Source organism: Triturus cristatus, chromosome 6 (genome assembly GCF_964204655.1).
Source record: "Triturus cristatus chromosome 6, aTriCri1.1, whole genome shotgun sequence".
In the NCBI taxonomy this organism is placed as follows: Eukaryota; Metazoa; Chordata; class Amphibia; order Caudata; family Salamandridae; genus Triturus; species Triturus cristatus.
The window spans coordinates 1,936,943,901-1,936,960,900 of record NC_140589.1 but is presented as its reverse complement, the minus strand read 5'-3'; the positions used below and the strand labels follow the sequence as shown (position 1 = coordinate 1,936,960,900).

General features: G+C 54.2%; 1 protein-coding gene across 3 annotated transcripts in view; it reads right to left on the bottom strand.

Moving 5' to 3' along the window:
* Nucleotides 1-17,000, bottom strand: part of LOC146822534 (N-acetylneuraminylgalactosylglucosyl-glucoside beta-1,4-N- acetylgalactosaminyltransferase 2-like) — an 865,225-nt gene that overhangs the window by 67,070 nt on the left and 781,155 nt on the right. For all 3 annotated transcript variants that reach the window (XM_085613655.1, XM_085613654.1, XM_085613656.1), the window contains exon 8: nt 52-239. In XM_085613655.1, the coding sequence (XP_085469781.1) occupies nt 52-239 (188 nt within the window). The remainder of the gene's footprint in view (nt 1-51; nt 240-17,000) is intronic.

Below are 17,000 nucleotides of genomic sequence, written 5' to 3'. Positions count from 1 at the left end.
TATTGACATCTGGCATGCACTGGGTGCATGGCTACATCAACGTTTTAATACCTTGGCGAATGGCATGAAGTACTGCTCGACGTTTGGCTCCAGGATTTTTTCGGGTTGGTCATTATCATCGGCAACAATTATGGTGATGTTCGGGTAATACTTGTGGATACTCTTTATCAAAATATTTAATTTTTGGTAGCGCAAAAAGGTTTTAGTAACGATGGTAACCAGGGAATTGATGTTCCGGTCTGCAGGAGTTAAAATGGCAACATTAGAGTTTTCCCCAGAATTCCACTCTATCCTGCAGTCATGCTCTTTAATTCATGTCATGATCATGACCCTTGGCCTATCGCTGCCATCAATGGTTGAAACGTGGACTTAATTCAAGTGTACACATGAGCAGTCGAATGTCACCAAAGAAGTCAAGTGTGCAAAGTTATGAAGGATACGTTATTTCAGTCATGTTTTGAGAACTACTGTTCACTTCACTTATCCTGTTCACAGTACACATGAGCATTTGAGAAAAGTGCAGCAATCATTTGTCAAGCGATATTTGTCTGTATGTATGCATTATTTCTTTCTCATGAACCTAGCCGAGAGGCAGCCGGCGCTATGCAGGGACAAAGTATATGAGGAATTTTAACACTGATATTTTTGCACCTCATTCTTTTGTGAATTTTTTTGTTATGCTAATAAATTCAGTTATAAACATTAAAATTAAACATTAGCCTGATTTTCTGGCAACCCTTTTGTGAGAGTTCAAAAGAAGATTGAAACAACCACAGATGAACCGTTGTATTTGATGCATTTGTCTTACACATTTCACATTATGGGTGGCCCTGCATTTGACAAATTGAAGCAAATAGTGATGTGCAGGCTCCAGATCCTGACCACTGCCCGTCTGTCCTGGAGCATCAGATCCTGGCCTGGAAGCCTATGAAGAAGACAAGTGGAGGCTCCACATCCTGACCGATGCCAGTCTGTGCTGGAGCAGCTGATCCTGGACTGGAAGCCCATGCAGAAGACAATTGGAGGCTCCAGATCTTGACTAATGCCCCTCTGTGCTTGAGCAGCTGATCCTGGTCTGGAAGCCCACGCAGAAGACAAGTGGAGGCTCCAGATCCTGACCGATGCCAGTCTGTGCTGGAGCATCAGATCCTGTCCTGGATGTCCACACAGAAGACAAGTGGAGGCTCCAGATCCTGACCAATGCCCCTCTGTGCTGGAGCAGCTGATCCTGGCCTTGAAGCCCACACAGAAGACAAGTGGAGGCTCCAGATCCTGACCAATGTCCCTCTGTGCTTGAGCAGCTGATCCTGGCCTGGAAGTCCACGCAGAAGACAAGTGGAGGCTCCAGATCCTGAGCGATGCCAGTCTGTGCTGGAGCATCAGATCCTGTCCTGGATGTCCACACAGAAAACAAGTGGAGGCTCCAGATCCTGACCAATGCCCCTTTGTGCTGGAGCAGCTGATCCTGGCCTGGAAGCCCACGCAGAAGACAAGTGGAGGCTCCAGATCCTGACCAATGCCCCTCTGTGCTTGAGCAGCTGATCCTGGCCTGGAAGCCCATGCAGAAGACAAGTTTAGGCTCCAGATCCTGACCGATGCCAGTCTGTGCTGGATCAGCTGATCCTGGCCTGGAAGCCCATGCAGAAGACAATTGGGGGCTCCAGATCTTGACCGATGCCAGTCTGTGCTGGAGCAGCTGATCCTGGCCTGGAAGCCCATGCAGAAGACAATTGGAGGCTCCAGATATTGACCAATGCCCCTCTGTGCTTGAGCAGCTGATCCTGGTCTGGAAGCCCACGCAGAAGACAAGTGGAGGCTCCAGATCCTGACCGATGCCAGTCCGTGCTGGAGCATCAGATCCTGTCCTGGATGTCCACCCAGAAGACAAGTGGAGGCTCCATATCCTGACCAATGCCCCTCTGTGCTGGAGCAGCTGATCCTGGCCTTGAAGCCCACACAGAAGACAAGTGGAGGCTCCAGATCCTGACCAATGCCCCTTTGTGCTGGAGCATCAGATCCTGTCCTGGAAGCCCACACAGAAGACAAGTGGAGGCTCCAGATCCTGACCAATGCCCCTTTGTGCTGGAGCAGCTGATCCTGGCCTGGAAGCCCACGCAGAAGACAAGTGGAGGCTCCAGATCCTGACCAATGTCCCTCTGTGCTTGAGCAGCTGATCCTGGCCTGGAAGTCCACGCAGAAGACAAGTGGAGGCTCCAGATCCTGAGCGATGCCAGTCTGTGCTGGAGCATCAGATCCTGTCCTGGATGTCCACACAGAAAACAAGTGGAGGCTCCAGATCCTGACCAATGCCCCTTTGTGCTGGAGCAGCTGATCCTGGCCTGGAAGCCCACGCAAAAGACAAGTGGAGGGTCCAGATCCTGACCAATGCCCCTCTGTGCTTGAGCAGCTGATCCTGGCCTGGAAGCCCATGCAGAAGACAAGTTTAGGCTCCAGATCCTGACCGATGCCAGTCTGTGCTGGAGCGGCTGATCCTGGCCTGGAAGCCCATGCAGAAGACAATTGGAGGCTCCAGATCTTGACCGATGCCAGTCTGTGCTGGAGCAGCTGATCCTGGCCTGGAAGCCCATGCAGAAGACAATTGGAGGCTCCAGATCTTGACCAATGCCCCTCTGTGCTTGAGCAGCTGATCCTGGTCTGGAAGCCCACGCAGAAGACAAGTGGAGGCTCCAGATCCTGACCGATGCCAGTCTGTGCTGGAGCATCAGATCCTGTCCTGGATGTCCACACAGAAGACAAGTGGAGGCTCCAGATCCTGACCAATGCCCCTCTGTGCTGGAGCAGCTGATCCTGGCCTGGAAGCCCACGCAGAAGACAAGTGGAGGCTCCAGATCCTGACCAATGCCCCTCTGTGCTGGAGCATCAGATCCTGTCCTGGAAGCCCACACAGAAGACAAGTGAAGGCTCCAGGTCCTGACCAATGCTCCTTTGTGCTGGAGTAGCTGATCCTGGCCTGGATGCCCACGCAGAAGACAAGTGGAGGCTCCAGATCCTGACCAATGCCCCTCTGTGCTTGAGCAGCTGATCCTGGCCTGGAAGTCCACGCAGAAGACAAGTGGAGGCTCCAGAACCTGACCGACGCCAGTCTGTGCTGGAGCATCAGACCCTGTCCTGGATGTCCACACAGAAGACAAGTGGAGGCTCCAGATCCTGACCAATGCCCCTTTGTGCTGGAGCAGCTGATCCTGGCCTGGAAGCCCACGCAGAAGACAAGTGGAGGCTCCAGATCCTGACCAATGCCCCTCTGTGCTTGAGCAGCTGATCCTGGCCTGGAAGCCCATGCAGAAGACAAGTTTAGGCTCCAGATCCTGACCGATGCCAGTCTGTGTTGGAGCATCCGATCCTGTCCTGGATGTCCACGCAGAAGACAAGTGGAGGCTCCAGATCCTGACCAATACCCCTCTGTGCTTGAGCATCTGATCCTGGCCTGGAAGCCTAAACAGAAGACAAGTGGAGGCTCCAGATCCTGACCAATGCCCCTCTGTGCTAGAGCAGCTGATCCTGGCCTGGAAGCCCACGCAGAAGACAAGTGGAGACTCCAGATCTTGACCGATGCCAGTCTGTGCTGGAGCATCAGATCCTGTCCTGGATGTCCACGCAGAAGGTAAGTGGGGGCTCCAGATCCTGACCAATGCCCCTCTGTGCTTAAACAGCTGATCCTGGTCTGGAAGCCCATGCAGAAGACAAGTGGAGGCTCCAGATCCTGACCAATGCCCCTCTGTGCTTGAGCAGCTGATCCTGGCCTGGAAGCCCACGCAGAAGACAAGTGGAGGCTCCAGATCCTGACCAATGCCCCTCTGTGCTTGAAGAGCTGATCCTGGCCTGGAAGCCCATGCAGAAGACAAGTGGAGGCTCCAGATCCTGACCAATGCCCCTCTGTGCTTGAGCAGCTGATACTGGCCTGGAACCCATGCAGAAGACAAGTGGAGGCTCCAGATCCTGACCAATGCCCCTCTGAGCTGGAGCAGCAGAACCTGTCTAGGATGTCCACGCAGAAGACAAGTGAAGGCTCCAGATCCCGACCAATGCCCCTCTATGCTGGAGCAGCTTATCCTTGCCTACTTATATCTTGGGAACACATGATGAAATATTGGCTGATGAAAAAGCCATGAAGGCGCCAGGGATGGAGAAGGAAACTGCTGAAGCATTGCCCATGAATAACCCAGGAAGGGGTCTGGACGCCAAGCAGGAGGCAGGAATTGCCACTCTAACAAATTATCATGGCAATCTTTGAAAGATGCCAACAAATGCCAACCGTTCTCAGACCATGAGTGTATCCTCTAGTTGAATGAATCACATTTAAACAGTGCACTGATGCCCCATGAAGCAGCTTGGCACTTGTTGATTGTGCAATTCAATATGGCAATGGACACCGCAGCCTGAGCTACCTTGACCTTGTACAAGTTGTCCAGAAATGTTGAGTGTTGTTCTAATGTGTTGACTGCCCCTCTGACAGCCCCAAAGAGTGAACTACAACCCCAGGGCAACAATTAAAATTGTATTAAAAAGGTGGCTGCACTGCCACCCACCGTGTCTGTATTGTGGTGGATTTATCGTGGGTTGGCCAATGGAAAACAAGTTGAAACTTTTGAAGGTCTTTCAATTCTTGTTGCTGCTCACCAATTTTTTGTAGATTCCAAATTGATGGATCCATGGGAAATAGCCAAGAAGTTTGATTTGGTGAGACCAGTGTCCCTAGGTGAACTCAAAGGTGGGGACTCCAAGTGAGAGCAAACAGAACCTCTGCTTTTGAACGCCGAGCTGCCGCATGGTCCATCCATCCAGAAAAAGGGTACTTCATGTTCCAGCTGGAGCAGGAATAACTCAGGTTCTGCCATCCTGGGAGCCAGGCACTAGTATGGATCATCTCTGCCATGATCACAAAGTAGATCCAGGGTGAGCATGGCACTTCATGTTTCACACATAGGACAGGAGGGGAAAGACAAGGAGTAAGGTGCTTTCTGTGGGAGTGGGGGATATTATAAGAGGTCCCAGAGACGGCAGGCAATGATTAGCTATGGTGGCTTATGCTAGGGCCCTAACGTTAGTCAGTGGGTAGTGAGGGCCATTCAAGAGCCAGCTTCTTTGGCTTCTGATCAAAGGTGTGCCAGCAGAGATATGCCCCTTGCTTCCCCGAAGCAGCACCCTAGTGAACACAATGTCTGCGGGAAGCTCAGACACCTGAAGGCATTCATCTACTGGTATCTGGGTTCAGTAGCAGACCAGAACCCGCCCTAAGCACTCAACTTAGGTGGAGCTTAGTGGTATATTTACAAGAATTGCCGCTTAGCAGAATTGTTTTTACCACTGTCTATCGCCGAAATCCATCGCCATGTTAGCGGCGTATTTCCAATATCTTGTTTCATGGCATTGGGATCAGCTAGCTGCTACGAAAATTGCTGCGAACTCTAGCATCATGGCGTTAACATCTTGACGCTAGCATGAAAAAAGTAATGGCGGCAATTAATGGCAAAAAAATTCACTTCAGTCAGCCTAACGTCACTGTGAGACCGGCCTTATGGCGTGGACCCTCCCGACCAGTAAGCAACCCTGCAACCACACCTGATCCCCGGTATCCCAGACTTCCGGCCACCATGGCCCAGTAAACCCGATGGCCGGCCGCGGCCCCAGCAAAACCCAAGACATTACCACGCATGCCCGGCCGAGGGAGAGAGAAACCCCCAAGCGAGAAAGGGAGACGCCGTCCCTGTCACACCTCTGATCTCCTCCCCAAGGAGTGTTTCGATCGGCCACCAGGCCCCCGGTGAGCAGGCGCCTCGCATGCTGGGCGTCTGGAGTCCCGCCCAGACCAACCTGAACAGATCAAAGGGGCAGAGCGGCAGGAAATCCCAACACACCGCCCCCAGGCACCAAGACCCCTCTCTGCGAGGACTCCCGACTTCAAAGAGGAGGTGGAGTATAACAAGGGGTGCTGAAGGGACAGGCGGCAGAGAAGACCTGGACCTACGAGAGCCCTGCTGACGCTGTCGCGGCTCCCCGAACCCTGAACCATCTGAGCCCTGCTGACGCTGTCGTGGCTCCCCGAACCCTGAACCATCTGAGCCCTGCTGACGCTGTCGCGGCTCCCCGAACCCTGAACCATCTGAGCCCTGCTGACGCTGTCGTGGCTCCCCGAACCCTGAACCATCTGAGCCCAGCTGACGCCGTCGCGGCTCCCGAGAATCTGTAACCACCTGTGCCTGCTGAGAGACTCGCGGCACTCCTACCCAGAAGGACCGGCGGAGGTTGCCGAGTGAACCCACATCCCCCAGCTCGAGGATTGAGAGCTGTGCGCAGGATACTCCGCAGAGACACTGAACTTAAAGACTGTCCCGCTACCCCCATACCCCCATCACGAAACCACCGCCGCTGGTGGCATTGACCCAACAGCGGTATCACGGATCATAAAGATCCCCTGAAACTATCGATAAAGTATACTGTCTTACTAAGAACTACTGTGTGGTGTCCCTCTGTCCAAGAGTGTAAGCTCAGCGTGTACGAGCCTAGGAACGAGACCCTTCCAGGAAGGGCCTCCCCGCCATTGCTCGGCCTAACTCTGGGAGAGGTGGGTCAAAGGGTGGTCAGGAACGTATTCTGAAGCCCCCCAGAGAACGCCCTTCCAACAGTCACTTTTCAGCCTCTAGAGTCAAAAAGAGCTGACAAATACATCTCTAAGGAAAAAAAGCTACTGAATGTAGAATGGAGCAGCCAGGACCAAGTTACCAAGTTCAGCACAGGTCAACAAGCCCCCCAAATCCCCCGAACACCCAGGATGGCAAGCCAGAGTCCCAGGGGAAGTGGAAAAGAAGAATCAGCGCCTCATTTATGAAAAGTGGCGCACCGCTGGGGAAAAACAGTGATGCAGCACTCTTCATGTCACCCTCCTTGTGACACCATTGTGGCTGATGCCTGGAAGGGCGGACAGTCCCTGGGCCTGGAGGCCTTGCTGGGCCTGTGTCTGAGGCCCGAAGTGGGAGGTGCCGGTGCTGTTGAGTTACTGTGGCCTGACGGTGGAGGCAGGCCACATCTGGCTGGAGCCTGTGGGCAGCAGCAGTATACATTGAGGCATCGGCGATCACCCTTACCAGGTTCTGAAGTCTGGCAGGTCGCATGGAGACACTTTGCTCACCTGCCTGAATAGACTGCCTGGTGCCCCCGTGGAGCAATGATGGGTAGAGGCACTCCTGTATACCGATGTGGTGAGGTCTGCATTGCAAAACACGTGCCACCACTACACCAGGGTGCACGGAGGAGATTGCCAATTGTGGGCTGCGCCTCTGTGCATCAAAGGCCGAAAGAGGTGGTGCGGGAGCGCCATAACTTCGCATCTAAGGGGGCCCTGTTGCATCACCTGCATGGGGGTTCCCCTGCGGACTCGGCAACAACTGCTGTATCCAGCCTTGTGAAATCCAGCCTGGCTGAGGCTCATGCTGGCTGAGTGACAGATTCTGAGAGAGTGTGGTGGATTGAGCACCAGTGTCAATGTCCAGGTGAGGATAAGGTGGGATAGGGAGAGGAGGAAGCCTGGGGGGTCATGTCATACCCAGGCCTGGTGTCTGTGAGTGGCGCACACTGTGCCCTGAGCAATCCCTGCACTGCGGAGTATCGACTTTGCCGAGGACACCGCACAAGCTTGGTGGGGGACTCCACTAACTGACTCAAGTCATTGATATCGGCCATAGGGGGCAGCGGGAGCCAGGGGAACAGGGTCGGTTCAGGCCCAGGCCCTTGGGCACGCAGCTTGATCTGCAGTTACTTACTGGGGAACATGGAATCTGGTTGTCCCTGTTAGATTGGAGGAGGTGACTGGGTGGTTCTGCCTTTCTCCACCCCCTCTTAGTGAGTTTTTGGATGAATGGGGGACTATCCCTTAGTGCACTTGCTCCTTCCACAGTGCAGCACCGTCTGGTAGCTGCTGCTGCTGTCCCCATTTGCTGCCTCTGGTTCCTCTGACCCGGAGGTCAGGAGTTTGAGTCCCTCCTCCACCCACAGGCTCTTGCCTGCGCCTCATCTCTGGTGGTCCAGGGGTAGAGCATCACTGCTCTGCTGCTTGAATACCCCCGTCCCTCTTTTCTGATGTTTCTGTTTGTTTTTCTGCTCTTCTTTGTTGCTTTTCTGTCTCTGCGTTTGGCTTTGATTTTTTTCTTTGCTTTGTTTAGCTTTGTTTTTTCTGTGCTTTTTTCAGTTCCTTTTTCTCTGTCCTCTAACTTGTTGCCACTGCAATCCCACGTGGCCCTGCAGCCCTCCAGTGTCCTTTCCTGCTCTCGCGTTACCCACCTCCTTGCTGTCCAGCCCCCCTTGCAGCACTACTGAATGGCCGCTGCGCTCTGCAGGCATGCTGCTGGCACACCAAAGGCAAGCCCATCTGTGTCTGTCCGAGTCTGGACATCGCCCAGTGCCAGGGACCCTGCCTCACAGACACTCTACTGCTACAACACCAGCACCCTCCTCGCCCTCAACCCTGAATGCCACACCACCTGCCATCTAGCATCACCCTTGTCTACGGACTCCCTGGCCCCTGACCCCCTTCATCGACACAATCATACACCTCATCGCACCACAGGCTCTCACATCCACCAACTATACCTACTCAAGACATCAACTTCCACCTAGACAACCTCAGTGACCAGAACACCACCTCCTACCTGGAAAACCTCGCCAACATCGGACTCAAGCAGTTAGACACAGCACCAACCCACGTAGCCGGACACAGGCTTGACCCCGTCTTCTCTGCCAGCTGGAACTTCAACTACAGCCACACCACAGAACTCTCATGGACCGACCATCATTGCATACATCTCGCCTTCACCATGACCACCGTACACCACCGCCATCATTGCCTCCTGTTTCAGCTGGACCAAGACCACCGAAGAGCTTCTTATCAACTCCCTCAGCACCACCACTCCCCCAATGCCACCGGATGCCAACACCACAGCGCGCAACCTCCACCGATGGATTTCCAACTGCATCGACACCCTGGCACCCCTCAAGAAAAGACCAGGCAAACAACACACCAAGCATACCCTCCACGAGTTCAGACGCACCTGCAGACGTCTTGAGATGAGATGGAGGCACACCAAAACCCTGGTAACTCATGCAACATTTTGATTCGCCGTCAACGCACACCACCTCCTCCTGAAAACCACTAAGAAAAATGCCCTCTAAGACAGAATCAACACCAACGCATACAATAAAAAAGGAACTCTTCGCCATCATCAAGGAGTTCGCCAGGCCCAACAGCGAGACCACCGATATGCCCCCGTCCCAAGACCTCTACAACAAACTCGGCACCTTCTTCCACCACAAGATTAGCAAGATCTACGACAGCTTTGACACCCCTGAGCAGGTCACCGCCGGTGCAGAGGTAGGCACCTCTGAAACCAAACTAAAAAGATGGAGTAAATACACTAAAGAGCTAGGAAAAGAGCATTTGGATTAAGTCCTGAAACTGTTAGGTAGACCAGATACACAAAGGGACTGACCTGGACCGAAGGATTTAAGGCAGAGTAGGCCCTGCAACTTTCAAACCATTTCCTCTACTCTTCCTTGCCTGAAAGACTAGGAAGGCTCTCCCAGGTTTGGCTGAGTCTCCTGTCCTTTGGGCTTGGGGGTCGGGGGGACTTGTGTAGGAAAGTGGGTTTCTGCTGCAGTAATACCCCACATTTTTGCCAGATGTTTGAGACTCTTTGACTTGATGTGTCCTGGGTTCCTGCCAATCAAGTTCCCAATGTCTGTGTTCTTTCCCAAAACGATACCTTTGTACCCACAATTGGCACCTCTCTGGCCACATGTGAGTCTTGTAGAAAAGGTACCATGGGTACCAAGGGCACTGTGACCAGGGAAGGCATTGAAGGGCTGCAGCACGTATTGTGCCACCCTTAGAGGCCCTGAACCCTGACACTCATACACTGCCATTACTGGCTGAATGTTTTGGTGCAGAACAAAGTGAAGACTCGACATGGCACACATCCTTGTGTGCCATGCCTACAACCCACTGCCCTGGCATAGATCAGTCACCCCTCTAGCTGGGTGCACTATACCAGTGGTGAGGGTACAGTGACATGACCCCTGTACCCCTAAAGTGTCTAAGTTCATCCTTAGACATTGTACGTATAGCAAAGCCATAAAAGACTACATGGTGCTGGGAGTTTGTCATTACGAACTCCACAGCACCATAAAGGATTTGAATTCTGGGAAGTTTGATAGCAAACTTCTCAGCATAATAAACCCACACCGATGCCAGTGTGGGATTTATTATGCATTGCACTCAGAGGGCATCCTAGAGATGCACCCTGAAAAACGAACAGCCTCTGGTTGGTTCCCTGACTGGTAAACACCAGACTGCCACCACAAGACATGTTTCTGGACCCCTAGGGTGGGAGCCTTCACTCCCTGGGCCCAGAAACAAAGCCTTTCTTGGGTCGGAGGTTGTCAAACCTCTCTCAGGTCATATCTGTGGCAGGGGAGCTTCAAAGGCCTGGCAGCCATTATAATGCGACCCCCAGCCTCTCCTGTTATCAGGAGCAGGCCCCCTTCCTGTCTCACCCCCCTTTCAACGGGAAGACAGGCTGGAAAAATTAGAACAGCCCAGAAGGTGTGCCCACCTCTGCCAATCCCACCCCTCATGTGGAGGAGGTGAGGTTTGTTTATTTATTTGAAAAGTTTAATATAGCACTGGCTAGACCCGGAGGTATCAGAGCGCTTTACATGAGGATCAGCGAGTTACAGGTTACATAGTTACATCAATTAAATCAAAGAATCATGGAGGGAGGAGGAGGGGGAGGGAAGGAAACCCAAGGGGAAACAAGGAAAAACAATGTCAGATGACCAGCTGGGTACGTGATGGCCGAAGGGGAGAAACCAGGCCACACTCCTCTATAGCTGCATTTGACAGCTCCAACCGGCATCGGCCAAGGTTGCTCGTGCACCGAGTTAAGTACAAACAGTTTTGGTATCCGCCCAGAGTTACATGTTACATAGCTACATCAATTAAATCAATAAATCACGGAGGGAGGAGGAAGGGGAGGGAAGGGAACACAACGGGGAAATGAGAAAAACAATGTCAGATGACCGGCTGGGTAGGTGACGGCCAAGGTGAAGCCCACTCTTGAGTGTTCGCCATCTTGCAATCTCTCCAATCAGTGTTAGGGATTGAACCCACTTCCCCAAGTGTTTGGAGTCCAGGTTGTCCGCTGTCACCTGCCCAGACATCCATAGGGCCTGGGCATCTGGTGCTACAATGGGCCGCATGCAAACTGGGGCAGCCTGGACACCTGACCACTCCAAACTAGACTCTGTGCTCTTGGCTGTGGAGAAAATAGGTACCTCCTTCAAACAAACGTGCACTTCCCTTGATGGGCACATCGACAAAATCAGTCGACTTCACCCTGCAGTGCGCAGATCATCGCAAGATGACTGACAATGTACACAACAATGATCTAGAACTGACGGAATTTAACCCTATTACCCATTGGAGAGACATGCGGAGGGCCTCTCCCAGCAGAACAACGTGCGGGTGGCGGGTCTGCCCAAGGAAGCAGAAGGAGCTGATGCAGTGGCATATATTGAGACATGGTTGCGTGATCTACTGCCAGCAGGTGCACTCTCCCCATTCTTTGTTGTGGAGCGGGCCCATCAAGCGCCGGTGAGCCATCCACTGCTAGGGACAGGTTCTAGACCCTTTCTCTTCTGCCTGCCACAGGTATTGTGACGCTGTCTTAGAGAGGTACGCAAGCTGGAGGAGGTGAAAGAGGATAACGCCACAGTACTTTTCTTCCCTGACTATGCAACGGGGGTTCAGAGACAGAAGGGGTCATTTCTAGTGGTTAAGCGATGCCTCAGAGAGTTCAATCAATCAATCAATCATAGCATTTGTAAAGCGCACTACATATCCGTGAGGGTCTCAAGGCACTGGGGGGGGGGGGGGGATGCTGCTACTGTTCGAAGAGCCAGGTCTTGAGGAATCTCCTGAAGGATAGAAGGTTTTCGGTCTGCTGATGGGGAGGGTGTTCCACGTCTTGGCGGCGAGGTAGGAGAATGATCTGCTGTCACTCTTCGGATGCGGGGAATGGTGGCGAGGGCATGGTCTGCGGTGCGGAGCTGGCGGGCGGGGGTGTAGAGGCTGAGTCGTCTGTTGAGGTATGCTGTTCCGGTGTCGTGGAGTGCCTTGTGTGCGTGGGTGAGGAGCTTGAAGGTTATCCTCATGTTGATGGGGAGCCAGTGCAGGTCTTTCAGGTGGGATGTGATGTGGCTGCATTGGGGGTTGTCCAGGATCAGGCGAGCGGAGGTGTTCTGGATGCGTTGTAGTCGTTTCAGGAGTTTGGCCGGTGCTCCTGCGTAGAGTGCGTTGCCGTAGTCCAGTCTGCTGCTGACGAGGGCCTAGGTGACCGTCCTAGTTTCAGTAGGGATCCACTTGAAGATCCTGCGAAGCATGCGGAGGGTGTTGAAGCAGGAGGAGGAGACGGCGTTAACCTGCTTTGTCATGGAGAGTGTGGAGTCGAGGATGACCCCTAGGTTTCGTGCGTGGTTGGTGGGTGTAGGGGGTGCTCCTAGTGCCGTAGGCCACCAGGAGTCGTCCCAGGCCGAGGGGGTGGAGCCGAGGATGAGGACCTCCGTTTTGTCCGAGTTCAGCTTCAGTCGGCTGTTCCTCATCCAGTTGGCGACGGCCTTCATTCCTTCGTGGAGGTTGGTTTAGGCTGTGTGGGGGTCCTTAGTGAGCGAGAGGATCAGCTGGTTGTCATCGATGTAGGAGATGATGTTTAGGTCATGCAGTCGGGCGACGTGGGCGAGTGGTGCCATGTAGACGTTGAATAACGTTGGGCTGAGAGATGAGCCTTGGGGTATGCCGCAGATGATCTCGGTGGCTTTGGAGTGGAAGGGGGGCAGGCGGACACTCTGGGTTCTCCCGGAGATGAAGAAGGTGGTCCAGTCCAGGGCCTTCTCTTGGATTCCGGCATCATGGAGGCGTGCTCTTAGTGTGCGGTGGCAGACTGTGTTGAAGGCGGCTGACAGGTCCAGGAGGATCAGGGCCGCGGTTTCTCCGTTGTCGAGCATGATCCTGATGTCGTCGGTGGCGGCGATGAGAGCACTTTCGCTGCTGTGGTTGCTGCGGAACCCTGACTGGGATGAGTCCAGGATGTTGTTCTCTTCGAGGAAGCTGGTCAGTTGTTTGTTGACGGCCTTTTCGATGACCTTCGCCGGGAACGGGAGCAGGGAGATGGGTCGGAAGTTCTTGAGGTCCTTAGGGTCCGCCTTGGGATTTTTATGTAAGGCGTTGATCTCTGCGTGCTTCCAGGTCTCCGGGAAGGTCGCTGTCTCGAAGGAGATGTTGTTGGTTTTCCGAAGGTGGGGTGCAATGGTCCTACTGACTTTGTTGAAAATGTGGTGTGGGCAGGGGTGTTCCGGGGATCCGGAGTGGACGGTGTTCATGATCTTGATGGTGTCGTCATTGTTGGTGTTGGTCCAGGCGAGCAGGCGGTTGGTGTGCGTGGTGGTCCTGGGAGCGGGGGTGTCGGCTGTTGTTAGGGTGGTGACGGCATCGAAGCTGTCGTGGATGTCTGCGATCTTGCAATGGAAGAAGGTGGCCAGCGAGTCACACAGGTCTTGTGACGGTGGGATGTCATTGGGGTTGGAGCTTGGGTTGGAGAGTTCCTTCACGATGCTGAAGAGCTCTTTGCTGTTGTGTGCGTTGTTGTCGAGGCGGTTTCTGAAGGTGGTCCTTTTGGCGGATCTGATGAGTTGGCGATGTCGGCGGGTGGCGTTCCTGTGGGCTGTGTAGCTTTCCGGTTTTCTTTCGAGGGTCCAGTTTTTTTCTAGTTTTCTGCAGGTTTGCTTGGAGGCCTGGAGGTCTTCGGTGAACCAGCTGGCTCTCTTGCTGGTGTGGGTGTTGGGGGGTTTCTTGAGCGGGGCGAGGGTGTTGGCGTAGTCGTTGATCCATTGTTTGAGGTTGCGGGCTGTGGCGTCGGGTCAGTTGGGTCTGTGGGTGGGTTCTAGGCGAGGGCGGCGGTTAGCTGGTCCTCGGTGATCTTGCCCCAGCTGCGGCGAGGCATCTGCTGGGTGCGGTGGTGTGTGGTGGGTTTCCGGAAGGTGAAGTTGATGCAGCGGTGGTCGGTCCAGTGGAGTTCGGTGGTGCGGTCGAAGAAGACGTGGGAGCTCGCTGAGAAGATGGGGTCAAGCATGTGGCCGGCGGAGTGTGTGGGTGCTGTGACGAGTTGTCTAAATCCAAGGTTGCCGAGATTGTCGATCAGGGTGGAGGAGTTGGGGTCGTTGTCGTTCTCGAGGTGGAAGTTCAGGTCCCCGAGGAGGATGTAGTCCGTGGAGGCATGGTCGTGTGTGCTGATGAGGTCGGTGATGGAGTCGCTGAACGGCGGTCGGGGTCCAGGTGGTCTGTAGATGAGGGTACCTCTGAGGGTGGTGTTGGGGTTGGTGTGTATCTGGAAGTGCAGGTGTTCGGCAGTGCTGAGGGTGTCATCGGCGTGTGTCGAGATTTTGAGAGTGTTTCTGTGGACGATGGCAACTCCTCCTCCTATTCTGTTGGTGCGGTCCTTGCGGGTGATCTTGTAGCTTTCCGGGATGGCTATGGCGATGTCAGGTGCCAAGGAGGGGGTCAGCCAGGTCTCTGTGAGGAAGGCAACGTCTGGGGCGTTGGTGTCGAATAAGTCCCAGAGTTCGACGTCGTGTTTGCGGGCGGAGCGGGTGTTGAGCAGGATACATCTGAGGAAGTTGGTTTCCATGTTGGGCGATTTGGCAGGCCGGATGCTGGTGAAGCTGCAGTTCCGGCAGGAGAAGGGTCCGTGGTTGCGCTTCGGGACGGCCAGGCAGCAGGTGCGTGATCGTCCGGCGTTGAGTGCGTGGAGGGTGCTGGAGCCGTAGTGGAGACAGGCATCGTGGTGCGTGCGGGGGCCAGGGTTCCTGGCGCTGGGTGCAGTCCAGGCACGGAAGGGTGCGGACGGGCTTGCCTTAGGCGTGCCAGCGCCGCGGCCGCGCAGCGTCAGGCATATATGGGGAGGTGGGAGGGAGGAGCAGCTGGGAGGCGGGAGCAGCGAATGGGCAGTGTGCATTCAGGGGGGTGGGGCCACAGGGTGCACAGCGGCTGGGGAGACGAGGGCACAGAAAGCAAAATGGGGCACAAAAGAGGGGGAAAACAGTGGCACAGAAGGCAAAAAACGGGGCACTACGAGTGGGAAAACAGTGGCACAGGAGGCAAAAAACAGGGCACAAAAGAGGGGGAAAGTGGCACAGAAGCAAAAAAACGGGGCACAAAGAGGGGGAAAACAGTGGCACAGAAGGCAAAAAACGGGGCACAAAAGAGGGGGAAATAGTGGCACAGAAGCAAAAAACGGGGCACACAGAGGGGGAAAACAGTGGCACAGAAGTAAAAAAAACGGGGCACAAAAGAGGGGGAAAACAGTGGCACAGAAGTGAAAAAACGGGGCACAGAAACGGAGGATGAGCACACTTGCGGGCGAGTCCTTAGCAGCGGCAGCTGGGGCAGGGGCTGGGGGGAGGGGGGGAGCGACCTACCAGGAGGGTCAGGGGTCGCTCTCCTCACCACGCAGCATCTGGCATATACGGGGAGGTGGGAGGGAGGAGCAGCCGGGAGGCGGAAGGCAGGAGGAGCGAATGGGCAGTGGACAGTCAGGGGGGCGGGCCGCAGGGTGCGCAGCGGCGGGGGAGACGAGAGCACAGAAAGCAAAATGGGGCACAAATGAGGGGGAAAACAGTGGCCCAGAAGGCAAAAAAACGGGGCACAAAAGAGAGGGAATGCAGTGGCACAGAAGGCAAAAAACGGGGCACACAAGAGAGGGAATGCAGTGGCACAGAAGGCAAAAAACGGGGCACAAAAGAGGGGGAAACAGTGGCACAGAAGCAAAAACCGGGGCACAAAGAGGGGGAAAACAGTGGCACAGAAGTAAAAAAACGGGGCACAAAAGAGGGGGAAAACAGTGGCACAGAAGTGAAAAAACGGGGCACAGAAACAGAGGATGAGCACACTTACGGGCGAGTCCTTAGCAGCGGCAGCTGGGGCAGGGGCACACAGGCAGAGCTGTGCGGAGGGGGTGGCCACATACCAGGAGGGTCAGGGGTCGCCATTTGGGTATCAAATACTCCCTACTCTTCCTGGCAAGGCTGCGAGTGGTCTCAGATGGTAACACGTGATTCTTTGATGCCGCTGAACAGGTGTGGACCTGGCTGGAATCTACTGGTCGCCAGGTGCTGTGGACATAGAGTGAAGGGTTTGCACAATAAACTGTCATGCGACTGAGCCAGTTTTAGTGGGAGGAGTAGGCAGAGCAGGCATCCCCCGCCACAACTACAAGGCACCCCTTATCGAGAGCAGGTTATACAAGAGAGGTGAAAGGCGCTGAATGCGGTGGTGACGATGTGCGATTGCACTCAGAGACAGGATCCCGACACTTCCCCTGACCGCTCTCCCAGTGACAATGACTCCACTGCAACGTGACCATCCGGTGCAGAGTTCGAGCAGCCCCCAGATGTAACTCCTTGAAATGCAGATGACCTAATTTAAGGTTGACTGGTTGGGCGTCTCTCAGTTCCAGATGGCTCTGGAGAGTCTCTGGCTTTTGGCGGTTTCCGGTCTCCAGCTTCTGGTTGCTGAAGTTCCGGTCTACTGAGGTCAGCACTCAGAGGGGATCAGGTCCAGTTGTCGTCCAAAGGGAACGGAGCAGTTGTTCAGGTGACTGTAACGTGCAGCATTCTTCGGCACACATAGAAAGAGACAATCACCTAGATTGATTGATTTTGTGCAGGAAGGTGTCAATCAGCTCCGCAAAGCAGGCACCCTTGCACCATAGCACGTAGGGGAAAAAGACAGGAATGCGCCCTATCTTATAGATAGGGCTCATTTCTGCCCTTTTGTTTTGTCGCAGTGCAGCGCAGCAAGATTCCTTGCAGCGCTGTCCTGCACCAAAACCTCTTAAATGAGACCCAAGTGTCTTTGCACCATTTTTAAGATCAGCTTT